Source organism: Gekko japonicus, unplaced genomic scaffold (assembly GCF_001447785.1).
Source record: "Gekko japonicus isolate JY-2015 unplaced genomic scaffold, Gekko_japonicus_V1.1 scaffold743, whole genome shotgun sequence".
Taxonomy (NCBI): Eukaryota; Metazoa; Chordata; class Lepidosauria; order Squamata; family Gekkonidae; genus Gekko; species Gekko japonicus.
The window spans coordinates 728,318-756,228 of record NW_015167560.1 but is presented as its reverse complement, the minus strand read 5'-3'; the positions used below and the strand labels follow the sequence as shown (position 1 = coordinate 756,228).

At 46.2% G+C, this 27,911-nt stretch overlaps 1 protein-coding gene across 1 annotated transcript in view; it reads left to right on the top strand.

The window, feature by feature from the left end:
• Positions 1-14,738: 14,738 nt before the first annotated feature.
• Positions 14,739-27,911, top strand: part of TTN (titin) — a 343,112-nt gene continuing 329,939 nt past the window's right edge. The window contains 3 exon segments of the mRNA XM_015413748.1: positions 14,739-14,937; positions 17,051-17,154; positions 27,289-27,492. Coding sequence (XP_015269234.1) covers positions 17,064-17,154; positions 27,289-27,492 — 295 coding nt within the window. The 5' untranslated portion in view covers positions 14,739-14,937; positions 17,051-17,063.

Below are 27,911 nucleotides of genomic sequence, written 5' to 3'. Positions count from 1 at the left end.
AAACAACATTCCAATTCTTCATGGTCATATATTCTTTCACAAGAATCAGGGGAGTTACAGCTATACCTGAAGCATATAGCCGTAATGTTCTGTATCCAACCATTTAGTGGTCATATATTCTTTCACAAGAATCAGGGAAGTTACAGCTATACCTGAAGCATATAGCCATAATGTTCTGTATCCAACCAGGGCTATTTTTGGGCAGGAACGCACAGGAACGGAGTTCCGGCTGGCTTCAGAGCTGGCCACACCTACTACAGCCAAAACCTCTGTGTGCGTGGCTACAGAGGGAAGGCCTGGAGAGTGACACACACACCCGGCGACTCCGAGGCGGGCGGACTGGGGAGCCCCTGGAAGGATTGGGGAGGCATTTAAATGCCTCCCCGTGCCTTCCCTGGCCGGCTTGCCGCAGGACACTCGGGCAAACCAAGGGAGGGCATGGGTGTGGCCTAATATGCTAATGAGATGTGCTGTCGGGGGTGTGGCCTAATGTGCTAATGAGTTCCTGCTGGGCTTTTTCTACAAAAAAAGCCCTGTATCCAACCATGTACTTCCCCCAGTGGAATGGCACTGCAGCTTATGGAAGAGAGTGAATTTTAGTTAATGTTTGGTGTTGGTGTGTCCTTAAGAAATAAAAGTCAATATTTTCTACACATCCTGCCTTTCCCCCTGACTGGAGTATTAAAAAACTGGTGGAAAGGAAGGGCTGAGGATAAAAAGAAAATAATCTAGCCTAATTATGAGGGTAAAAGATCCTTCTAGTTGCCAACTCCAGGTTCAAAAATACCTGGAAATTTGGGGGTGGAGCCTGGGAGAGTGGGGTTCAGGGAGGGAAGGGACCTGGGTAGGGTGTAATGCCATGCAGTCCACATTCCAAAGCAGTTATTTTCTCCAGGAGAATTGGAACTGTCTTAAATAAATAACAAGTAATTTAATGTAGTCTGGAAATCAGTTGTAGTTCCTGGAGGTTGGCAACCCTTGTGGGGACTAGCACAGAGGGCTCAGGAAAGAATAATAATGGCTGGATGACTCCCTCATGAACTTACAAGTAAAGGATGTTTTATAGGATTAAAACTGATGATATTTTGAAGTGAAGATCCTGTGGGACTGGATCCTATGATGTGCAAACAGAAGATGTCCAAAGAAAGGAGTCCTTCCCACATCCCCATTTCCACACTAACTCTCTGAGACCACCAAAAAGCTGGTGCTGGACACTGCAGGACCCTTCTGGACAGGAAGTCATGTGGCAGTGAGGAAGAGGCAGCAGGAGCAATCGCCCCCATCTTGCCTTTGCACCAATGATGCTTCTTCATCACTGAAAGCCGCTGCTGGCAGAAGAGGAAGTAAGATCATCTCAGAAATCAGGATCAGCAATGCTGGTACAGATCTCTTATGGAGACAGCACAATATTGAAGAAAAGATTGGTGCCATTTGCTAGAGAGGGTTTCTGGTTAATAAGAACAGATACAGAGGAGCATGTGACGACCCAGCTGCTGTCTGAGTGGGTATAGTCCCCGGTGGAGGTTTACTACCTCATCTATTGTAAGAGCTAGGCCACTCTCAGCTATGTTTGCTAACCTCCAGGACCAACTCCAGGTTGGGAAATTCCTGGAGATTTAGAGGTGGAGCCAGGGAGGGGAGGGACTTTGGCACAGTCTCCCAAGCAGCCATTTTCTTCCGGGGAACTGAGCTCTGTAGCCTGGAGACCAGCTGTGATTCTTGGAGATCTCCAGGCCCCAAGGAAGCTGGCAACCCTAAAAATGTACCTTTTACACTTACAGCTATGACTTATTTGTCCAAATCCAAAGTGAATTTCACTTCCTTAACTCTGATTTCAAACAGAATATATCTTTTTCCTCCCCTAGTACAAGGAAAGCACCCAAACTTCATTAAAAAATTTGGACATACAACTCTGCAAGAGGGAGAGGATTTAAACCTACGCTGCACAGTCTATGGAACGCCAAGGCCAAATGTCACTTGGACAAAGGACGGCGTCAGAGTGGTAGCGAGAGAAATCAGTGTACGTCTGAAGGTGTTGTAAATGTTCCATGTAAAGACCTCCTATGTCTTGCTTTTCTCTACTCATCTCTCCCTGTTGATATTTCATTCTTCTACAGATTGAGAAATTAGGGGACACCTACTACCTTTTAAAAAGAAATGCATCCCTCGCCGACGCTGGGAAATATATTTGCATTGCCAGTAATGAAGTCGGGAAGGCATTCTGTTCGGCTTTCGTAAGAGTAATAGGTAACGAGGAACACATTATTAGATACATTAGTATAATAAATGGAGACCTTGATCCCACTCTGGCTGACGTCTGCATTTTGTTTCAGAGAAGAATACAAATGTACAGATCCCCAGCCTAACTGAGACTAAATCAAAGCAAGAACAGGGCTATTTGTCAGAGAAAATGAAGCCTACTGCTGTACCTGAAGCATTGCAAGGTCAGGATTCACAGGGTTTGAGAGGTCAAAGGCAAATGACTAAAAACTGGTCCACAAGGTAATTTATGGTTTCTGTCTTGTCAAGTACTGCAAAGGTAAGTTAGAAAACAAATAAGGGGCCAATAGTTAAAACTTAAATATAGCATAATTGTATTTATTGCAGAGTCTGCTCTATACTGAAGGCACATTGACTCTGATTAGGTGTTTTCACCCATACTTTCTGGACCAAAATTGGAAGGCAGGCACATGCAACACTGCCCAGCTTGTATGCATCCGTAATTGACATGATCAAGGAGGCCTCACAAATAATATTTTTCTTGTGTCGTTTGATTTCATATTGAAAAATTCATCATTTGGTCCTATACCAACTTGTTTAAAGCCTTTTGATTGTAACAGGAGCCTATATGTACCTTATAATGTTTGACCTCTGAGGAAGGCCCTACTGGGTCAAAACGCATTAGGTCATAAGTGTTTCCTCACTTTTATCATGTTATAAGGCTTGATTTGGGCCCTTGTATGTTTTTAAATGTCTCTGCAATAAATACATGTATTTCACTTATAATTATTCTATACTTAAGTTTTAACTATTGGCCTTTTATTTGTGTTTTAACTTACCTTTGAGGTTCTTGATTGTCAAGTACTACAGCAGCTGTCCAGGTAGATTCAGGTGGGTAGCCATGTTGGCCTGAAGCAATAGAACAGAGTTTGAGTTCAGTGGCACCTTTAAGACCAACAGTTTAATTCTTGGTAAAGGCTTTCAAAAAGGGCTGCGGTGGCTCAAGTGGTTAAGACACTGAACTGCAGACTGGAAGATTCAGCAGTTTGAGATCCGAGTGCTGCATGACAGAGTGAACTCCCGTCTCTGGCCCCAGCTCATGCCAACCTGGCAGTTCGAAAGCAAGAAATTTCAAGTAGATAAATAGGTACCGCTTTGGTGGGGAGGTAACAGCGTTCCGTGCGCCTCGGCGTCTAGTCATGCCGGCCACATGACCACGGAATCATCTTCGGACAGCGCTGGCTCTTTGGCTTGGAAACGGAGATGAGCACCGCACCCTAGAGTCGGATTCGACTGGCTTTTGTGCAAGGGAAACCTTTACCTTTACCTAAAGGCTTTCATGAAGAAGTGTTCATGCACATGAAAGCTTATACCCAGAATGAGACTTAGCTATCCAGAGGTTTCATTTTCAGAGGGTTGTGTCCTACCATTCTTCTCAGCAAAGGCTGAGAGCTTCCTCCAGCCTAAGGTGACTTCCTCTGATGGGAGTGGCTTTTCCTTCAGTGGGAGAGCTGCTTCCATTAGAGGAAAGCTTTAGGTTGAGAAAGGCTCCACTTACACTGCTGAGTGGAGTGGTAGGACACAAGTCAGAGCTTTTCATACAGCCCCTCTTCCAGTTTGGTGTAGTGGTTAAGTGCACAGACTCTAATCTGCGAGAACCGGGTTTGATTCCCCACTCCTCCACTCGCAGCTGCTACATTACCTTGGGCAAGCCATAGTTCTGTCAGAGCTGTTCTTGAAAGAGCAGTTTTTGAAAGAGCTCTCTCAGCCCCACTTACCTCACAGGGAGTCTGTTGTGGGGAGGGGAAGGGAAAGGAGTTTGTAAGCTGCTCTGAGACTCTGAGTGACGGGCGGGGTATAAATCCAATCTCCTCCTCCTCCACCTCTTCTTCTAGCACCATGCTCTTTTACAAATCAGAACAAATGCCAAACCAACAAGAATTACCAGGTTCCAAGGGGCTACGTGCAATGTTCTGCACATGCACCGGTGTTTTCAAACCCCAGCACGGCTACTTGTGCCTCCCTCACGACCACCTCTGAAAGACCATAGGGAGCATTATTTGGTATATCACAAAGGACAACTGCAAGAAGGTGAAATCAGCTGGCTCCCTCTGTGGGGTCTCTTTGGATCATAGCCGCTATTTCATAAAAATGTATCTGCTAAGATCATCTCAGAAATCAGGATCAGCAATGCTGGTACAGATCTCTTATGGAGACAGCACAATATTGAAGAAAAGGTTGGTGCCATTTGCTAGAGAGGGTTTCTGGTTAATAAGAACAGATACAGAGGAGCAATCAGTCATGTGACGACCCAGCTGCTGTCTGAATGGATATAGTCCCCGGTGGAGGTTTACTCCCTCATCTATTGTAAGAACTAGGCCACCCTCAGCTAGGTTTGCTAACCTCCAGGTAGCACCTAGAGATGTCCTGAAATTATAACTGATTTCCAGACCTCAGAGATCAGCTCTCCTGGAGAAAATGGCTGATTTGGAGGCTGTGGCATTATACCCCACTGAGATCCCAACCAAAACCCTAATCCTCCCCAAGTTCCACCCCAACCTCCACAAATTTCCCAACTCAGAGTTGGCAGCCCTACATGAAAGACTGTGGATGTCACTGAGTATTTCATATTCAAGAAGCACAACCAGATTGTTAACCACTTTGGTATCGTTTTTGTCTGGAACATGCCTTGAATCCCACACTGAATTTGCAGGTATTGTGGTTGCCTGTAGACTATACTCATCTGCCTTGAAACCTTCCTCTTTAATCCTAAAATGTGGAGATAGGCTAAAGTCACCTAGTAGAGGAACTTTTAAACACAACTTGCTTTCCATAAATCAACACTGTGATTGTCAGACTCTTGCAGCAATCAGTTCACAACAGCTTTCATTCAAAGAAGTAAAGTTTATTGAGACGTTTGATAGTATGCAGATATCTTCACCATCTCGTGTTAGAACTGAATAAAAGCACGTGAAGCAAGCAGTTATACATTACTCAAAGAGACCCCCTGATAGCCCAGGGACAATGAGGGGTCAGGTAGAAGCCCACCAAAGTAACTAGCTTCAGTTCCCAGAAGAAATACTACACCAGGCACTGAAGGTCAAGCAGAGATAATAGAAATAGAGAAGACACAGCAGAAATGAAACTTAACATTTCAGAGTCATCCCACTCCCATGGCAGCCAGGCCTAGACAGAGGCCTAGCTGACAGTGATTCCACAGCAAGTTCTATAGCCAGAATCTGGTACATAAGAGAGCCAGCCTTGTGCAGTGTGTAAAGTGTTGGAGTAGGTTCTGGGAGATCCACCTTCGAAATCTCACTCTGCCATGGAAGCTTGCTGGGTCCTCTTAGGACAGTCACAAACTCTCAGCCTAACCTTCCTCAAAGGGTTCTTGTGAGGATAAAATGGAGGAGAGGAGGACAATGTAGGCTGCTTTGGGAGCCCACTGCGGAGGAAAAAAAGGCATAAATGAAGTCAAATGAGGTTCTGTAGTTGACATCTGATTAGGGTTGCCAAGTGGGACTTACCTTGCTGGCGGGGGACTCCTGGGTGGATCCTGGCATGTGCGCGCGCGCACACGAAGCGCGCGCACACCACATGCACGTCACAGGGAAGTGACGTTATGACACCGGGCATGCTGGGGGCGGGGCCACGACCATACAAGGGAAAACCATAGAATTTTCCCTTGTATGGCCGTGGCCCTGCCCCCAGCGTGCCCGGCATCCCGCCTAGTGTGCAAAAATACCTGGGGCCGGCCCTGATCGGGGGGGGGGAAATTACGCCCTTATAGTATTTTATGTTTGTCAGCAATCTCTAGTTCTGTTGTACTAGAAACCCAGGCTTCTTTCTTTTTGACTACAGAAAATCCTACTGCCGCACATTAACCACCCCAAAACCACATCAAGACCACCAGCAGAAGAGTTGGAAGATGTAGACTGATATACCTAAGGAACAAATACGGTTTGAGACAATAGTTTCAGAGCCACCAGGATTTTCACATTTGGCTTCCCAAAGAGTTCTTCATCATATTGCAAGAATGGTTTGAAATTACCACACTCCCATGTAGCAGATGTCTCATATTTTACAGTTTTCTCATGTGTTTAGTAATCACATAGAAGCTGAGAGTGCTTGAACACTATCACCCGGAATAAGTGTTTCTTCAGCCCCTCCCCCAAGTCATCCATCATTCCTTCATATATTTCCTTCCCTATCCCTACCTGTTTGGTTTACATTAATATGTCATCATCTGCCTTAGGAAACTGGCTAGGCTAAAGAAGTAGCTGTTGGTCCAAAGACAACTTGAGAGTTTCATTGGGTAGTAGGAATTTGAACCTCATGGCTGCTGGTTTTTTGGGACATCAAGATTTCAGAGATACCAATGAAAATCTAATTGATGAATCACCAAGATCCCTTATAAGGCCATAAAAGTGCTGGGGTACAGTTCACATACCTAAATCTTCCTGTGTTGTGTTTCTCAGGCCATGTGGTACAGCTTTAGTCTTCCTCATTTTAAATGAAGAAGAACTAAGGAGGAAAATTTGGCTTCTTCCAGTTCTTGGTAAACAATGGATATCAAGATTCCCAGTCAAATTACACATATGAAAATATAGAACAAATGAGAGCTAGGACAGCTGTTATTCCATATATGCTATACAAGAGGACCCCACCAAAATGTGATCTTCCAGTAATGTATTTATTTCAACGTTCCTTTCCAAGAAGAGAGTACCTATCCTGATCCTCACATTCGGCTTCTCAAAATTTCAGGACAATCTAAAACTGTACATTATGTATGCTCTGGGAATGGACCCCTCGAATGATACCCTTGTGTTTTGTTCTCTTCTTTTTTATAACATGTAGGGACACTCTTATTGTCACATGACAGTATCACGGTCTAAGTTTTCCTGCTCCCATTCCACATCATTGGTTGATGGACTGAGGAAACTCACATAATGGCATCACTTCATGCATGGAAAGTTCCTACTTCTACAGGAAAAAGGGGGGAACACATATGAATCTGCCTTCTACTGAATCAAACCATTGATCCAGCAGAGTCAGTATTGTTTATTCAGACTGGCAGTAGCTCTCCAGGGTCTCAGGTAGAGGTCTTTCATATCACCTCCTACCTGATCCTTTTAACTGGAAATGCTGGGGACTGAACCTGGGACCTTTTGCATGCCAAGCAAATGCTCTACCACTGAGCCATGGCCCCTCCCCATCCGGGGGCTTGCGAACTCAACCAGGGGTCCTGCTTCCAGCAACATCCCTGAGAGACGATAGCATTTGGAGTTTCTGCCCCTTAATGAGGCTGCTGAAGGAAAATGTGTTCATCTGTGAGAAGGCACACTGAGAGTTGTTACCACAAAAAGTATAAGAGCTTGTTCTCTACAAAATGGCTGATTTTCAGGAATGAGATGAGAAAAACTGTAGAAGGTCTGCCTTTATGGTTGTTTACATGACTTTCTCTGTGTAAGCATATGATAAAGGGTTTGACTTGTGTGTTGCATAAGATATCTGGCCTCCAAATACGTTGTGCTGTTTCCTATATTCTTTCTTCTGCAAAAGCATAAAATGAGACCTGCTCACATTCCTTATAACTGTGTAATGAGAAATAAACTAAAAAGTCAAATGTAACCTGTCTATAAGTAGAGAAATAAATTATTTGCTTGAAAATGATACTGCAAATTCAATTTCCCCCCTTCCTATATATTGTGAAAACACCAGAAAGTTGATATGTGCATCCAAATAATAGACGGGAAAAGAGACTATTCTTCTTCCTTTTGTTGTTGTTGTTGTTGTTTTGTTCCTCAGAAGAGTCAATTTCTTGGCAAAGCAACGAACATGAGAAAGAAAATTTGAATTTCAAGTCATGATATTCATGTTCCACCGACAGATTTCTTATTGCACATTTTCATCACTGTGTCGTTAAAGACAAATGTTCCTAAGAAGCTGACATATTTTATTTTTAACTCAGGGTAGATGCAGTAAGCTGGAATGCCCATTACCTAATTCCACCTCTTCCACATATAAACCCACCTTAAACATTAAAAATATGTTAAGTCATTCCTCCTTTTATTAGATGAACTGTTGAGCTACTAAATTCAAGGACAGGGGAAAATGCTGTATTCTAGGAAGACAGCTATGCCTTAGGAAAGGCAGCCATTTTCCTCTCAACTGTCTTCAAGACTTATAAAAATCTGAGCCCTCAGTATGCTTGAGACTGTGTTGTTTCCAAAGACTTGTATGTCATAATTAGGGTGACCAGCTCTGGGTTGGGAAATGCCTGGAGATTTGGACGGTGAAGCCTGAGGAAGGCAGAATTCGGGGAGGGGAGGGACTTCAGTGGGGTCTAATGCCATAGAGGTCTCCTTCCAAAGTGGCCATTTTCTCCAGATGAACTGATCTCTGGTACCTGGAGATCAGTTATAATCTCAGGAGATCTCCAGCCATCCCCTGGAGGTTGACAACCCCAATAATAACAAATACAATCTCCTCAGATTAAATGGATCCAGCAGTTTAATTTTATTACAGAACATACTGGGTTGGATCCAACCAGAAAAAGAAAGGAGGGTGTACTCTTTGACCACCAAAAAAACCCCCTGTGCTAATCATCATAATACTGTACTGACAAAAAACATGGGCTGGGAGCTGTAATAAAGAGGAGAACTGGGTGAGATTGAGCAGAAAATTTGGTGGGATCCAACCCAGCTTTTCTTATCTTCGTGTATTCTACAATTGATAACCAGTTACATGATAGAGTTTTACAAAATTATGCATGGAATAGAGAAGGTAGAGAAAGAAATACTTTTCTCCTTTTCTCACAATACAAGAACTTGTGAGCACTCAATGAAATTAATGAGGAGTAGGTGTAGATCAGATAAAAGGAAGTACTTCTTCACCCAAAGAGTAATTAACATGTGGAATTCACTGTCAAAGAAAGTGGCAGCTACAAGCATGGACGGCTTCAAGAGTGAATTAGATAAACATATGGGGCAGAGGTCCATCAGTGGCTATTAGCCACTGGGTCAGGGTCACAAAATCATTTGGCCCTCCCTGGACCGAAAGATGCCAGACTGGCCTCTACCAGGGCGAGGGCCTCCTCAGTGGTGGCTCCACACTTGTGGAATGAGCTCCCGGAGGACATCAGGGCCCTGCAGGACCTTTTATAGTTCCGCAGGGCCTGTAAAACGGAGCTCTTCCACCAGGCCTTCGACTAGGAGTCACCACTAATAACATCAATTACATCAACCACATCAACCAACATTAACTGAACTGGATAATATGAACTAACTATGCCGGATGCCGACGGGGACCATTTTTTGGGAACATCTATCTTGGCCAGGGGTCATTTCATAGAAAAAGAGCTGCAGGAGCTCATTAGCATACCTTATTAGCATATGCCACACCCCCTGACATCACCGGAAGTGTGCACCAGCCCCTCTGACAGGCAGAAGCACCTGGGATCCATTCTTTCCCCCCTCTCCCTTCCCTTTGCCTCCAAGTCGGGCGAAGGAAAAGGGGAGAGGGAGGATCTCAGGTGCTTCTGCCTGACAGAGGTGCTGGCATGCCCACAGCCAGCCTAGGTGAATTATAGAATCATAGACTCATAGAGTGGGAAGGGACCTCCAGGGTCATCTAGTCCAACCCCTTGCACGATGCATGAAATTCACCAATACCCCCCACACACTCCAGTGACCCCTGTTCCACGCCCAGAATATGATTTTAAAAAACCTCCAGGGTCACTGGGGGCCAAACTGGCCTGGAGAAAAATTGCTTCCTGGCCCCAAAGTGGCAATCAGCATTTCCCTGGGCGTGTAAGAAAGGGCCACAAGAACTAAGCACTGATGCAACCCTTCCTGCTCTACCTCTCGTGATTTGCCTAAGTTCACACAATCAGCATTATGATCCTTTTAAAGTTGAAAGCATGATATAAATGCAAAGGACTATTTGTAAGATTATCTGTAAGACACAAGACCAGGACGCATCTCACTTCTGGCAATCACTTGGAGAGACCCTATCACTCAGCTTCCATTGCCCCACACACACCCCACACTGGAATAAGAACATAATATCAGGCCATACCACATTGCAATAAAGCCCCTACAACTGTATACAGAAATACTGAGCTTCCCTACCATTTGCCACAACTAGCCCACCACACAACCAGGATCAAGACTCCTAAGTGGACCAACAGACAGGCATACACTCATTTGAGAAACTGAGTATTACATTACAACACCTCTGGAACATTACAGATCAGTAGAGGCAGCACTGCACAGTGGTCAGAGTTGCAGATTGATGTGGGGAGACCCAGGTTTGTATTCTCACTCTGCTGGCTGAGTGACCCCGGGCCAACTCACCTGTGCACCAGAGGGCCAAGGCAGCAGGAGGCAAGAAGCCTGGGCGAGCTGGGCTCCTCCATGCCTGGCAGAAGATGAGGTGCAGAGGCGAGAGGTGGGCAAGCAGAAGAGGCACTCAGCCAGCCACACAAGCTGCGTGTAAAGAGACTCCCGCCGCCCCAAGCTTCAGGGCTGCCTCGTTAAAGGAGTGCGGAGGCCAGACTCGCAAATGAGAAAAAGCAAGCTCAGGGTTCGTGGGTCGCATTTTGGGCTGTGGAAGAGGAACCAGCTCCAATCCTGGAGTTTTCTCGAGTTCCTGCGCTTTTGGTTTTGCTTTTTGCCAATCCGCCTCCCAAGACTGCTCCAGGTGCTCCGGCCTGAGGGCTGCTGGGGGCGGGGCTCGGGTGCTCATTACTTGTGGAGCTGAGGCTCAATGTCTCCAGCTGCTCTGCCACCTTCCCTTCCCTTGGTTTGCTGGGGAACCCGAGCAAGCCGGCTGCTGGAGGGAAGGAGAGGCGGTTTAAACCACCTTCCCTTCCCTTGGCTTGCTCAGGATCCCCGCAGCTGTAGTGAGCTCGAGCAAGCCAGCTGCTGGAGGGATGTGCATTCGGTTCGTCTTAACCGAATGCACCCCCGAAAATGGCCCATTCGGGCCCCTTTCAGGCTGCTGCGGGCCGAATCGGATTCTCTGATCTGAACCGACTTCCCACAGTTTGCCCCATTAATATCCTATGGGCCATTGAAGTCAATGGCGAAAACATAGGGTATATTCTGGGGGCTGGAGGAGAGGGGGTTTGAGGGAGAGGCTCCAAAATCGCAGGGTAGCTGCTGGAGCCTCTCCCCAAGACATCTGCCACGTTTCAGGAACATTGAACCAGGGGGTCCAATTTTATGGGCCCCCAAACAGATTGCCCCCATCCCCTCCATTGTTCTCTATGGTGGGGGAAAAGTACCACTTCCTTTTCTCTACAAGATAATGTACCTGAAGTGTTTCAGACACTGCAATCACTAATTATCATTAACCTTCTCAAACTTTTGCCCTATTGAGTCATTACAATCTTGGTGCACCAACCTTGTGTATGGAGATAACACACTTACCTGCAGGGCTCTTTTTGTAGAAAAAAACCCAGCAGGAACTCATTAGCATAATAGGCCACACCCAACAGCAGGAACTCATTAGAATATTAGGCTACACCCGACAGCACAGCTCATTAGCACATTAGGCCACACCCCCATGTTACCAGAAGTGTGGTCATCCAGCCACACCCACCTGTTGCTTCTTATTCTGTTTACCTTGTTTGTTGTCAAAAAAACCCAGGGCTTTTTTTGTAGCAAGAACTCCTTTGCATGTTAGGCCACACACCCCTAATGTAGCCAATCCTAATGAGTTTCTGCTGTTGGGTGTGGCCTATTATGCTAATGAGTTCCTGCCTGGCGTGGCGAACTTGGGAGCCAGCCGGAACTCCGTTCCTGTGTGTTCCTGCCCAAAAATAGCCCTGCTTACCTGCAATCTTCCTGATACACGTGGTTGCCATTTTCTGTGAATATGGCAAGGTCAGGTTTGAGAAGTCCTCACTGAGGGTGGGAGATCCCTCACTCCTGGCTCGTTTTCAAAATTAAAAAATGGCCACCAGGCTGATGGTGTGACATTACTTCTGGGGAAAACTGGAAGTGATACCAGTCCTCTCTAGGAATCTCTGGAAGCTATGGTTTTACCATAGAGTTCCCAGCAATTCCTCAAGGGGGATGAAATCACTTCTGGGTTTCCCCAGAAGTGACATCACGACATTGCTAATGGCTAGTGCCCATATCCTGGCCCCCTAGTCTCCCTAGACGTTGTATATTTTTATAAAATATCTATGTTTCCAATTCTGTTGTGGATGCCGGAAAAAGAGCCCTTTACTCCAGTCACACAAAATGGCTGCCAAGCACAGAGGCAGGATTGTACATAGTGTGGTCTCCCCTTACGTGCGATTAGATTGCCAGAAACATAAGAAGTGGTCTTTTGCTAGAGCCAAATTAGACATGACAAATTAGACATTAGCCTATGGATAAGACAATAAACTTATACAAGTAGTCTTGACAACAGCCAACCAGTCTCTTTAAATGTAGATATGGCCCATCACAAATACAACGGTACATGTGTGGGCACTCAATGAGCATGCGCTCCTATCGCCAGCTGCCGCTTACTTTCCTGCAGCCTCCCCTCAGTGTTACTTTTCTGCCAGCTGAGTTCTCTTCTGCTATCAGAGCACAGCGGGGAGAAAAGGACTTTGGGGATCTGTTGTTAGGCAGTACACCACAGACTAGGAGGATCCTAACACTAGGGTTGCCACCTCTGGATTTGGAAGTACCTGGAGATTTGGGGGGGTGGAGCCTGAAGAAGGCGGGGTTTGGGGAGGGGAGAGACATTAACAGGGTATAATACCTTAGAGTCTACCACTGAAAGCAGCCATTTTATCCAGGAGAACTGATCTTGGTCATCTGGAGATCAACTGTAACAGCAGGAGATCTCCAGGTACCACCTGGAGGTTGGCAACCCTACCTAACACATTTGTCCTTTAAATCAAACCCTGTCCCCCCATTTTATATATTATTGGGAAACAGCCTTATTTAAAGAGACAAGTTTATCACTGTCAAGTATAGAATGGCCCTTAGATTATCAAACGCAGTGCAATAGCTAGTGGGTACATAGTAGGCACTGTTGGAAAACACGAGTCTCACTGCAGGGGAGGAGATATTTGTAGGATTTGCTTTGGATGTTCTCTTACAGTTGCTAACCCACCCTACTGGTTTAGGCCATTTGAAGCTATTCTATTAACCACCACCACCATAATAATCCTTTATGGTACACCCTTAATATTCACTACTATGAAACATCTTAAAAATGTTTTTGTTTGCGAAATATTATCTGGATAAACCAAATTCTAAATGTTTTACTTGCCTTATGTGTCAAGAGGGAGGGAAGGTAGCATGGTATAGCCTCATTTCATCATATCTCAGATGCTAAGGCAGGGTCAGCACATGGAATGGAGACCATCAAGGAAGTCTCTTCAGAGAGAAGCACTGACAAACCACCTCTGCTTTTCACTTGCCTTGAAAGCACAGCTCAGACTTACCTCCACCGGCATTGTGGTGCAGGAGGCGGGGGAGGTCAGATGGAGGCGGGCCCGGCCACATCGCAGCTTTCGGCAGGGTGGGGGTGGGCCGGGTTGGTTTGCATGGCCTACCTTGTCAGGTGGGGAGTTGTGGTGAGAGGGCAGGGGGCAGGCCTGCGAGGGCTATATGAGGAAGCCCATGCTAGGGCCCAGCTTCTTCGTTTTGGCCCACCAGCTTGCTCCTTGCCGCGACTTGACAGCACTTTACACACACACGTGTCAAGACGGGACATGGAGAGAGGGACCATCTTTTAGATATTCAGATATTTACAAGGACAACTTAATGTTCCATGGTTGGCCAGGGGTCCCCGTTAGTAGCACTGCAGATGTTCTGAACAAAGGCAGTACATGGTTTAGTCAAGTCATTTCGGAAGCAAAACCTCAGTTATTTTCCGGAAAAGATTCCACTCTTTTCGACATTACGCAAGCATCAGTATCCTTTATTAAGCGGAAGCGACATATACAGTCTAATAAAGCCAAATAGCGTGAGATGGTTTACTTGTTTGATCTGGAGATTGACAGTTACATTTGGTGCAAGTCTGGTTGTTTGTACGGAGGCCACGGTAAGGTTTTCCTTGACTGGCACTGCCAGGGGCCATAATTGAGTTGACTCTTCTTGCCCTTCAAATAAAATAAATAAAATAAAATAAATAAAAAATAAAAAGGGGCACTCCCCCGCCCCTTTTCTTTGTTACTCCCCCATTTCCCCCTTATATCTAGGACACAAACCACTTAGCAGCACCAGATACAATAACTGTGCTTCCCACTCAACTCTTTTTCCTGAACAGACTGGTTGCTTTCTTCGGCGTGCGGCCTCTCTTCAGGGTCCAAAATTAGCCCTGTCGATCACAGCAAACAGGTGGCCTATTGCATAAAGTGGATCCTCTCTCCCAAGGCTCCCCCCCCCCTTTGGGGAAGCCAATCAGAAGAGACGCCGAGGTGCCGGAGGCAGAATGGTCAGCAGATCTGGGGTATAAAAAGCAAAACGACCATGTTAGCACTTCTGAGCAGTCGTGCATTCCCAGCCTCGCCTCGGGTGTAGGGATTGCAAAGAAAAAGCAAAACTACACTGTCTTGACTGTGTAGTTTTGTTTTTTTTATGGGTAGAGGCTCAATCATTCTCATGTTGGGATTGTCTAAAACCATACTCTGGATAAGGACGTCGTTTAAGGAACTGCCGTTTGGGCTCAGCCCACTCCAATTAGGCACTCTTGTGAAACCAGGTTAGTAGCATGTCTGTAAATTACTGGACTCTTGTCTCTTTGTCAAGCAAACCATTGCTATATCCTGCATGTACCTAAGTATAGCTGCTAGATAACATTTGGGGTTGAGGGGGAGGTAGAGATAGCAATTCTGTGTAGTTCTTTTAAACCGGCATTCAAGTTTGTCATCAGCATTGCCTGGTTGACTGTGAATATTTAGGTCATTGCAATACTTGGCTAATAGTTCTTTAAATGGGTTTTGAGGGTGCTATTTCAGATGTCTGGGGGGAAATGTTCATTGCAAATGTCTGGCTAGGTTTTAATGCTTGCAGGGAGTGCTCAAGGTTATATTACTTACCGATAAATGGAGACTCTCCCAGAATAGCTCTGATAAAGCCCACATGGTATTGGCCGGGGTGATGATGACTTTTTAAGGGAATCAGCTGCGTGGGTATCTGTTACCCAGCTGGCCTGGACCACTTGCCTGCTGTCAGTCAAGAGCAGGGGGGTTATTTTTGGAATGTGACATTTCAGCGGCATACCTTTGGCAATACTAATAATACAAAAGCCATATAAGATCACAATTGGGAAAACAAGAAACACTCCCTGTATGCTAAGGATATTTAAACATTTTGATGTCTAAAATATCCATGACCAATGGAGATCTGGAGATTGGGTTTGGGTGGCATTTGCATCAATTTTTAAAAAACCAAATAATGAAACCAAATGAGCAAAATGCACCTTAAGGTCAACTGATTAATGTAAAGCAATTTATAGTGCTTTGAAGAAATCAGGAACCAGATTGCAAGGAATGTATGCTGTCCATATACATCCTAAAAGGCAACAAGATGAGCAGTTCGTAACACTAAAGTACCTTTTAATTATTTTATCCAGATGAACTTCTACTGTCTGAATTCATAATCACAGACATTGCAAAGGTGTCCTACCAAAACAGGCCATAGGCCACCAAAATAAAAAGAATCTTAGTTCTCTGTGAATATGATGAATTTACTTGGCAATGTGTCCATTTCCAAAATGAAGAACAATCTCTAGACGGAGATTAAATGTTCTCTTTGGTGACAGACTCAATGGCAACCTCTGACACTTGCGTCTACCACTTTATGATAGATGTCAGTACACTGACCTTTCTTCTCGACAGATTGTGTAGCCAAGTTAGTGTTGCTGAGATGTTATAATATTAATATTAAAGTTGTAGGTATCCTATATGAACAAATATTCTATTGCAATCATTTGGATGATTATTTTATGTATATGTATTCTCTTCTGCAGTGCAGCAGAGAGTAAAGGCGTTGTGTCACATCAACAAACTTTTTTTGGGGGGGGCGAGCAGGTTTTACACCTTCCTGCAGTTGTTCAAACCATCAATGTCAGTTGTTATCTTATAGCCTAGCTCATATTTCAAAGTTGGCCTTCACTTTCTATAACCTAGAGTCAATTATGCTGCTTACATTTACCTTTTACTTTGGTTTTTGTCCTGTGTACTTTTCATATTAAGGAAAATGTATTCCACATTCTAAAATAAACTTTTTTTACCCTTCTAAAATGCCACTTATATGTTATGCTTGCTATCTAAAGGAGAGATTCCATTCAACAAGAGAGGAAATGATAGCAGTGTTTCAGACAGTTTCTAAGTTTTAAAGATGATATTTTTATGTCACACTTTTTCACGTCTGGATTGGTAAAGAGCTACGTGATGCAGCCAAGGTCTTAAAGTAAAGAAGTGGCAGAATCCACATTAGACAGAAGGTTCCTAATTAACACAATCATATCAACGCATGGCTCCCTTCAAGACACTGACAATTGTTATCGACTTTACTAAATCTGAAGTAAAGTTTGTGCTGGAGCAATAATTACGCTACACGATTATCCACCAAATCTGGTGTACTTTTATGTGTTGAAGGTATTTGTGAGCTAATCCTCCTCCACAAACAAATACCAAAGTGATTGTTAAAAATTTGACTGAATCAAGTCCCCCAAGTCAAAGGCAATGAGATTATAAATTGTTTCAGGTAACAGGCAACAGAAAGTGTCACCTGGCGTTTGTTAGATTAGATTAGATTAGAAAACTGAAGGACATCTCACCTCCAATTTTTATTTCTGTCTTTCTTTTCAGAGTGCCTATAAAGATGACGACAAAAGCGCCAACGTTTACGCAGCCGCTACAAAGCGTTGTGGCACTGGAGGGTAGTGCCGCAACCTTTGAGGCTCATATTAGTGGTAAGGCTTTAAATTTAATTTTATAGCTATCATTTCCTTGGTTTTGCTGTTATCTCCATACAAGGGTTAGATCAGATGATACATTCACCAATAATCCCCTAAGAAAGGGGTCCCCAACATGGCACCCACCAAGCGATTGAGGGGGAGGGGAACCAATCACAAAACAGCTGCCACAGGGGCTGGGCCCAATTGACAGAGGAAGTCATTTTCAAATGACACAACAATGATGCCTCCTGGGCTCTTCTTAAGTGTCTCCTACTCCAATGAAATGGAGAAAAGTCAGAATTAACTCTTTGGTTAGGAGATTAGGTACTCTGGGGAAAGAAGCAAGGTGGTGCTAGGAAGCACACCTGTAGGTGCCATGTTGGGGGTTACTGTTTCAAGCACATCGCAAGAACAATCTAAAGGGTATATTGTTATATGTCTCTGCTTACATCAGGGGTCCCCGATGTGGTGGTTGTGAGTGCCCTGGGGCCTGCTGAATCCCTTTTTGGTGCCCGCCAGCTATTTCTAGATAGTGATTGGGGGCCAGTTGGAGCTTTTGCCCAGCAAGGCTTCTCTGATTGGCCACTGGAGATTTGATTAGTTGTGCATATCTGGCTGTGCCACCACAGAACAAGGATCTTCACTGTATGACTGAAGGTGAGCTGTGAAAGCCATTTTGTGACTGGCTCTGCCTTCTGTGGCAGCCATTTTGTTGCTGTGCCCACCACGCTATATCAGAAGACCAAAGGTTGGGGACCCTGGCTTATTTCCTACTGTGGCCTCCACACCACCCACTTGCACAGGCTATGTGTATAAAGCCCAAGCATGCCGGTGGAGACCACACGGGGCAGGTTTTTTTCCCTTAGACATCATCTATCATCCATGTTCTTAAGAAGACTTCAGTACTAAGCTAAACTGGAAACAGAGGGAGGGAAGATGACATAGTATAGCTTTGTTTCATCAGTTCTCAGAAGCTAAGCAGGGTCAGTACATGGAAGGGAGACCATCAAGGTAGGCTCAGCGGAGGAAGTCAACGGCAAACCACCTCTGCTTCTCATTTTCCTTGAAAGCCCCTTGCTGGGGTCACCATAAATTGGCTATGATTTGACAACACTTTACACACACACACACACACACACACACACACACACACACACTGCGAACATGGGATTCTCCTGTGCAGAACTCTCCCATAGCAGAAACTTGCAGTGAATGTGGCACCAATTGCTAGCCAAGTAAACAGTCATGGGTAAAAGAGGGAAAGGCATTTATGGTACCAGGACCTGCAAGTAGGCCTCTTTGGCTGATAAAGGAAACAGGGTCTTCTTGACCCTCTACGTCTTTCTTCATTCTCAGAGCAGCCATCGAAAATCTAGTTGCTGACGAGGGGCCTACACTTTTCTTGTAGGTAGCTGCCACATGCTGAAACTGTTATCAGTGCTAAGCTTATTTAAATGTAGGTTTGGTGGTTAATGTATAGATTAAGTACATGAGTGCTATCAAGTCGCAACCGACTTACGGCTACTTCAGCACGGGGCTTTCAAGGCAACTTAGAAGCAGAGGTGGTTTACCGTTGCTTTCCTCTGCTGAGCCTTCCTTGATGGTCTCCTGTCCAAGTACTGGCCCTGCTTAGCTTACAAGATCTGATGAGATTGGGCTACACTGTACCATTCCACACACCTCCGATATGTGGGATTACAACTATAAAATATAACCCTGGAAATTCAAGCCTATGGAAATTGCATGACTGAATCTCTTACATTTTAAACTTGCATGAAGGGTTCAAACCCAAATTCCAAACCTACCAACATTATTCCTGATTGCCGTGAGGTGCCATAGGTTGATTTCAAAATGGAGGCAAGGCCTATTTTGGATGTGGGGCAAGCAACCAAGTGCCGGCCAAGCCCAATGAGGTCATGCTGCAACTTATGGCAGACCGCATATTTTTATGTTCAGGGCCATGTAACTGGAAACAAACACAATATAAAAATACTCCATGACTCAGAATACATCACATGTCTAGGCTTACCAACCTCCAGGTGGGGCCTGGAGTTCTCCTTGAATGACAACTCATCATTAGACTACAGAGATCAGTTCCCCTGGAGGAAATCACAGCTTTGGAAGTAGGGAAGCCAGGGATCCCTCAATTTGTGGGGCTCCTCCCAGACACTGGCCAGGTGGCTGGCAGGGGAAAGCCCCACCCCCAACTAGGGCTGCCAACCCCCCCCCGGTTTGCCAAGGGTCCCCCGTTTTGGGGGGGGTTATACCCACCGCTGGCCAGATGGCCGTCGGGGAAGCGCCGCCCCCAACACCCACAGCCACCCCTCTCTCTCCCTTTAAGTGTGTGGAACCCGTGTTTCCTCCCAAGCCCGATCTCCGCTTGAGATCGGGCTTGCAGGGAAATGCCAGCTTCGTGCACTTAAAAGGGAAACGCGGCTGCTCCTAAAGGGGAAACGCTGGCTCCTGCACTTAAAAGGGAAACGCCGGCTCCTTTAAGTGCAGGGAACTGCCGTTTCTGGAGATCTGGCGCGTGGGTGGGAGGGGTGGCGGATGTCCCCAACGTGACGTCATCACGTCGTGTATGCCCCGTCCCCTCCATGAATGCCCCCAAAGTCCCCCGCTGGGGGTGGAAGATGGACTTGGCAACCCTACCCCCAACAGTCGTCCGCAGCCCAGCTTGAAAACAGCGGGCACCCTGTGTGCCTGCTCCGCAAGCCGCAAATTCGCAGCTTGCAGAGCAGGTGCAGAGGGTGCCCCCTCTTTTCAAGCAGGGTGCGCCCACTCCTGCCCTGCATGTGTGGAAACTAGATGTGATGCATGTGGGGCGCCCACTGTTTCCCCAACCAATCAGCCTCCCAGAACGCCCCCCAAATCCCCCCTGGGGGGAAGATGGAAACTGGCAACCCTATTTGGAGGGTGGCGCCTATGGCATCACATTACCGCTGAGTTCCCTCCCCTCCTGAGTCCAGTGTTCCCTCTAAGATGAGTTAGTGTGAGCTAACTCACAGTTTTTTAGCCTCCGGCTCACACTTTTTTGTCTTAGCTCAGGAAGGATGGCTCCAGAGCAAACTAATTTATGCACTAGCCAAATCACTTGCTCACAACTTTAATGCCAGTAGCTCACAAAGCAGAATTTTTGCTCACAAGACTCCACAGCTTAGAGGGAGCACCACCATCAAATCTCCAGGAATTTCCCAAGCTGGAATTGGCAACCCTGCACACATGACTCACAAGCAATATGCAGCTTGTAATCATATGTCAGCTATATACCAGGAAATAGCCCTGACTAAATTGTAAGCCACTCAAGGGCTGATTCACAGGTTGTGTCTCCCACATGGCCACCACAAAGCCTTGATGAGAATGCACTGGCATTTATGTGTCTGATTGTATTGGCTTTACTTATAGTCTGCCTTTCTCACTGAAAGGTGGATTACAACATTTAAAGCAATGCATTGGGTCCAGTGTAAGGGACAGTAATCAGTGTAATAAGACTACAGAATTAGAAAACAATCCTATATAAACAGTTGAAGACATGACATATAAGAAATGCAAAAACTGATTTATAGAAATTGGGAAACAATGTAGTAAAAACAAGGTGATGCATACAATAAACAGTGCCAAAAACTACAGCCCTTGTCCCTTTGTGAAACTGTGCCCCAGAACAATTCTCAGCTGCGCAGGGCCTAATTCAGATTGGGACTGCAGCACGTGGGGATAGGGGACTTAAGCCTTCTCCCCTCCACTGTTATCCTGGCCTGAATCAACCTGGGTTTGCCAACATCTAGATGGTGCCTGGAGAGCTGATTTCCAGAGCTCAGAGCTCACTTCCCCTGGAGAAAATGGCTGCTTTGGAGTGGACTCTATATCCTGTTGAGGCCCCTCCACAAATCCTGCCCTCCGCAGACCCCACCCTCCAAATTTCCCAGAATTTTCCAGCCCAGAGTTGACAATCGTAAATCAACCTCACCACATCAACATTTGCCTCACTGGGGAAACTAACAGCTACACGTATGTTTTCCCAGTGGGTAAAACAGCGGCCCACCCATGCCATTCTAGTTTAGGAAAACACCACAGGAAGCCCCCTCTCCACACAGACCTGATCCAAATTGGGTCCATGGGAACTGGGAATTAAGATCTCAGCACAGAGCTCCCAAGGTGCCTCTTCTGGTCAGTTCTCATGGTGACCACACATGGGCCATGAGGACTTCTTCGTGACCAGTGAATTGAGTCTGAGGACCAAAGTAGATGTGATGCCATTTTAAAATACCTTTAAAATGTTGCAAGAGATCAGGCCCCAGCATAGCAAACTGAGCCCCTCTTGCCCCCTGAGCATTTTATCAAGGGCCAAAACGCCCTCCCACAGCCATTTCAGCACTTGACAAGGGGTGTGTATGTCAAGAGCGCTGCACTGCCACAGCCCCTTGTGACTTAAAATGGTGGCAGCATCCTCAAGATGGCCTTGTCACATCTAGTTTACCCCTGAGATTCAGAGCAATGTGGCCTGGGGCTTATTTCCATTCTCATGGTTCTGTATCCCCACAGCCCACAGAGTTGACTGCGCAGTGGCTCTTCTCTAAGTATCTTAGCTATGGCCCTGGTCACAGGGGCCGGATATTGCGGGGGGGGGAAGGCATGGCTAATTGCCCTGGTGCAGTTTGATGCGTGATTACGCGATCAGACGCGCCGGCGGCACACCACGGGTCCTTCCCTCGGCGCCGGCAGGTAAACGAGGGACCGGAGGGGAATGCCACGCTCCGGCGCGATCATACCACGGGCATCTGGAGGCAGCCCATGGCAAACATTTACTATTACCTTGGAGGTACTCGTTTTTTAACTCACATTGTCGGCGGTAACCCATGGGTGCGCTCCTCTTCCCAGATGTTGGGGGGTGATCGCGCCTGGATAATCCGCCCACCATCCGTGCCTCTCCCGTGGCAACTTTGCCGTGTGACCGGGGCCTATGTAGTTTATTTCTGCTCATCCCCTTTCACAGCTTACTCAGAGTCTTATTTAAACCTTATGTTAGCAAGGCGAAGTGCGGCTAAAGAGAGCCGCATCAAAAAAGATACGCGGGATCCCGTGCACCACGCGCCATTGCTCCCCGGCACGATCACATGCCAGGGAGGAAGAGTCGGAGGCAAGGGGGAGGCCGCCGAACTGCGCATGCTCAAGCATGCGCAGTTTGGCCGGAGGCCGGGATGTGCCGCCGCAAGGACGCGCGGCCGATCCCACGACCGGTTTGAGCCGCTCTACTTCGCAAGAACCACCCAGGTAGGTGGTTCTTTTTAGTGAGGGTTTTCGCGCAGAAGAGACAGATCGGGGACGGACAGGCAACGATTCCCAGATGTTGCCGTGGGATCGCGTCCGTTTGATCCGCCCCCGTTCTGTCTCGGTCCCAGACAAAAACCTCTCGTATGAACGGGGCCTAAATGAACTTATCCATTTAACTTTGCATGGGTTCAGTAACATGTTTAAAGTGGGGTCAAGAACCTGCCGTCAAGTCACAGTTGACTTATGGCGACCCTGTAGGGTTTTCAAAGCAAGAGACATTCCAAGGTGGTTTTGCCATTGCCTGCATCTGCATAGTAACCCTGGTATTCCTTGCTGGTCTTCCATCCAAATCCTGACTAGGGCTGACCCTTCTTAGCATCCAAGATCTGATGAGATTAAGCTAGCCTGGGCCCTCCTACATGTCCTTAACTAGGAGGAGAGGAGAGGAGAGGAGATTGGATTTATACCCTTCACTACCCAAAGGAGTCTCAGAGCGTCTTACAATCTCCTTTCCCTTCCCCTCCCCACAACAGACACCCTGTGAGGTAGGTGGGGCTGAGAGAGCTCTGACAGAAACTGCTCTTTTTCAACAACACCTCTGACAGAACTATGGCTTGCCCAAGGCCATCCAGCAAGGGCAAGTGGAGGAGTGGGGAATCAAACCCAGTTCTCCCAGATTAGAGTCCACGCACTTAACCACTACGCCAAACTGGCTCTAGTACACTAGAGGCCAGTAGCCCTTGAGATCTGTTGCACTAGAGAGTGCTAACTAAGCATGCCTATCTGCTTTGCATGGTAACTGCCAAGTTTAAGGAAGTCTGCTGGAGCAAAGAAAGAGAAAAGGTAAAGTTTTCACTTAAAGTAGGGTTGCCAGCCTCCAGGTGGGGCCTGGGGATCTCCCGCTTTTACAACTGATCTCCAGCTGACAGAGATCAGCTCCCCTGGAGAAAATGGCTGCTTTGAAGGGTGGACTCTGTGGCACTGGACCATGCTGAGGCCCCTCCCCACCCATCCTCAAACCCCGCCCTCTCCCGGATCTGCCCCCAAAATCTCCAGGTATTTTCCAACCCAGGCCTGGCAACCCTAGCTGGTTGCCAGATTCTGTTTCCACATAATGGAGAGCGGCTGTTTTTTTAATTGTTAATTGCCTTTTAAAACAAAGGATTTTGCTGTGTTGGTCCTTTTAAGGCTTCTGCAAATGCTAGACCTGCATCCAATTTTAAATTTTACTTTCAAACCCAGGCTTTTCTGTGTCTCAAAAGCACTTTCTGTAAACATTGTATATATAACCCAGCAGAATCCTGGCTACATAAATGTCCTAAGTTTCTCCAAATGGAGAACTGGGGATGATTCAAGTCAAGAAATGACACCACCTTTTGTGGCTTGCCAGGCAATTATGAAATTAGGTTCAAGAAACATATCCAAGAGAGTACATTTTTCAAGGTAACATAATTTATCATAAACTTGGAATCTGACATTACAACTGTTGGTCTAACTGAGACACAAGGGCAACAAATGCAGGAGCTTCGGCTCCCTTCACAAAGCGTACTCTGAACAGACCCAAGTCCTAACAGGTGGTACTCAGTAAAGCAAAGAAAGAGAAAAGGTAAAGTTTTCACTTAAAGTAGGGTTGCCAGCCTCCAGGTGGGGCCTGGGGATCTCCCGCTTTTACAACTGATCTCCAGCTGACAGAGATCAGCTCCCCTGAAGAAAATGGCTGCTCTGAAGGGTTTTCCTGGAATTACAACTGTTCTAAAGACGATAGAAATCAGTTCCACTAGAGAAAATGGTAGCTTCAGAGTGGAAATTCTATGGTAAACTATAGATACTAGGTAAAATCCCTCCCCAAATTTCCCCCTCCACTGGCACCGCCCCTAAATCTCCAGGGATTTCTCAGGCTGGAGTTGGCAAATCTATAAGCATGTTGTGTGCCAAATGGAAAATACTAAAATAAAAATACAGGGCTTCTCACTAAAACCAGTAATCAGTGTTCCCTCGTTGGCCCTGTTTACACAGGAGGATTTGATCCTCAAGAGGGACAGATCGGGGGTGCATCAAGCGGGCACGATCACACTGCAACATCTGTCTGATCCCACTGCCGTGCTTCTCTTTTGCTGCGGCTCTAAAAAGCCGCACTTCCGCCCTGGCTTTTCCTGCAGTGTGACCGGGGCCATTAATAATCAAAGAAGCATGAATTCAGTTGTAATTCCTGGAGGTCTCAAGGTCCCACTGGGAGGTTGGCAACATAACAAAGTAGACAAACCCCGGTTCCACACCCTTCTTCTCATACTTGGGTTCCCCACTCCGAGTTGGGAAAATTCCTGAACATTTGGGTTTGGAGACTGGGGAGGACAAGGTTTAGGGAGGCAGGGACGTCCACAGGGTATAATGCCATAGAGTCCACCACTCTCCAAAACTGCCATTTTCTCCAGGGGAACTGATCTCAAAAGTCTGGCGATCAGTTGTAATTCCAGGGGATATCCAGGCCCCATCTGGAGGTTGGCACCTTATCTCATACCCATATAGATTACAACAGGCAGTTCCTTCTGTTTCTCACACTGCTCCTCCCTTCTTGAAACCATTGGACTGCTCCGGGAGGAAAGTGTAGATAAAGCTAGAATGTGACCAGATAGGTAAGTTCTAGGAATACACGTGTGGTTTTCCTTAGGCTTTTTGAAACCACCATGAGACACAGCATTTCTGAAACTTTGACTCTCTTTGCTCTCATTTTCAGTCCAAGCTTTTACAAATAGTAATTCTCAGGGCTATTTTTGGGCAGGAACACACAGGAACGGCGTTCCGGCTGGCTCCCAAGTTGGCCACGCCCAGCAGGAACTCATTAGCATAATAGGCCGCACCCAACAGCAGAAACGCATTAGAATTGGCTACATTAGGGGTGTGTGGCCTAACATGCAAAGGAGTTCCTGCTACAAAAAAAGCCCTGGATTTTGACTACAAACAAGGTCAACAGAATAAGAAGCAAAAGGTGGGCGTGGCTGGATGGCCACACTTCTGGTAACATGGGTGTGTGGCTTAATATGCTAATGAGCTGTGCTGTCAGGGCTGTGGCTTAATATGCTAATGAGTTTCTGCTGTTGGGTGTGGCCTATTATCCTAATGAGTTCCTGCTGGGCTTTTTCTACAAAAAAAGCCCTGGTAATTCTATTTTAACGGGATGTTTTTAAACAATGGCCATATGGTAAGTGGTTGTCTGCTTATGTGCAGACTTTGAATAAAGTTGGAAAGAAGGAAGGAACAGAATAGGAGATAGCGGAGAGGGGAAATACATTGTAGAGCTGTCTGACAGGGCAATCTTAAACAGAGTTACATCCTTCTAAGGCAATTAACTTCAGTAGGCTTAGAAGAGTAACTGTGTTTAGGATGATACTGCAGTGTAATTCAAAATGACTTTATGAGATCATCTTTAAGGGAAAACACTTGTAAAGACCTTTAAACTGTTATATTTACAAAGCATTGGGCAGGATGGTGGTGTTGAAGTATGACATGAATCGGTTGAATCAATCTCTTTGTGCCTATCTCGGCTTCCATACCCTCATAGATAGAGATAAATGCTGGGCCTTTCAACGAGAGCAGCCTTTTCAGAGCATCTCCTCACTGACTTTGTCTAGTGGGAAGATGATATTTTTATGACGAAGAAGGAGATATGTTGGTGGGATTGCCAACTCTGAGCTGGGAAATTCTTGGAGATTTGAGGCATGGAGCCTGGGGAGGGGAGGACTTGGGGAGGGGAGGTACCTCAGCGGGGTACAGTGCCACAGACTCCACCCCCAAAGTAGCCATTTTCTCCAGGAGAACTGATCTTTGTCATCTGGCAATCAGTTGTAGTTCTGGGAGATCGGCAGGCCCCACCTCTATGTTGTCCGCAATGCTAACAGTTAGGTTGGAAAGAAGGAAGAAACAGAACAGAAGATAGCGGAGAGGGAAAATACATTGTAGAGCTGCCTGACAGAGCAGGGCAATCTTAAACAGAGTTATTTTTGTGATTTCAATGGGTTCCCTTCCTCAGTTTCTAACTCTTAATTTAAAATAACAGCCATATAGTATCTCTAAGATGGGGGTCCCCAACCTTTTTCAGTCTGCAGGCACATTTGGAATTCCAACACAGCGTAGTGGGTGCAGCAACAAAATGGCTGCCGCAGAATGGCTGCCACGGGAGGCAGAGCCACCCAGAGAATGATTGCCACAACTTAACTTCAATAACACAGCGTAGATCTTTGTGCTGTGGTGTCAACTGTTGCTCTGCCAAAGCAACATTTTAAAAATCTGTACAGCCAATCAAATCTTCAGTTTGGTGTAGTGGTTAAGTGCATGGACTCTAATCTGGGAGAACCGGGTTTGATTCCCAGCCCCACTCCTCCACTTGCAGCTGCTGGATGACCTTGGGCAAGCCATAGTTCTGTCAGAGTTGTTCTCTTGAGGACAGTTTTGGAGAGAGCTCTCTCAGCTCCACCTACCTCACAGGGTGTCTGTTGTGGGGAGGGGAAGGGAAAGGAGTTTGTAAGCCCCACTGAGACTCCGAGTGAAAGGTGGGGTATAAATCCAATTTCTTCTGCTTCTTCAATAGCCAATCAGAAGCCTTGCTGGGCAAAAGCCCTACCTGGCCCCACCCACTTCCTAAAAACACTTGGTGGGAGCCAGAAAAGGTATCGGCAAGTGTCATGGCGCCCACGGTCACCACTTTGTGGACTCCTGCTCAAAGAGATGTATGCTCAAATGTATGTGTGAATAAGAACTGAGGGCCTTGGTCCTGGCAAAAAGAGGCAGTCCTTTGAAAACTGCCCACTATTTGCATTAGAAACAGAGATTTTGAGATCATCAGGATGCTAATTTGCTTTAATTCTCTTTACTCTGCTGTAGGTTCCCCAGTTCCTGAGGTGAGCTGGTATCGGGATGGTCAGGTTCTTTCTGCTGCAACCCTGCCTGGTGTGCAGATCTCATTTAGCGATGGCCGCGCTAAACTGATGATCCCTGCCGTGGCAGCAGGCCACAGTGGAAGATACACCCTGCAAGCCACCAATGGATCTGGACAAGCAACTAGTACTGCTGAACTACTCGTCACAGGTACGCTATGAGTATGGGGTTAGCAGCCCTTGGCACTTTTCCCTCTTTCCCTTCTCTACACTGCAAAAGAGGCACACTCATATTAAATTCAAAGCAAGAATCAAGATAGGATTGTATTCTCAAAGGCTATGACATCACGAGATGCATCATATTTAACTTTTTTACACTTTTAATTCACTTTATCAAGGAACACCTCAGGTACAAGAGCCAGTAAAACATCTTGTACGTGAAATGAGGCTTGTTTCCTTCCATGTGAGCAGGGATGCATATGCAATATTTTAATGTACAGAAGAGCTTTGAGCTCCTTTCCTCTTGAAAAGGGAAAATAAGAATCACTAGATTCAAGCTCACCAATATTCGCATGTACATTTAACATGGCCCTTTCCTGACTTTATTTGCATATTCTGTGCAGATCCACT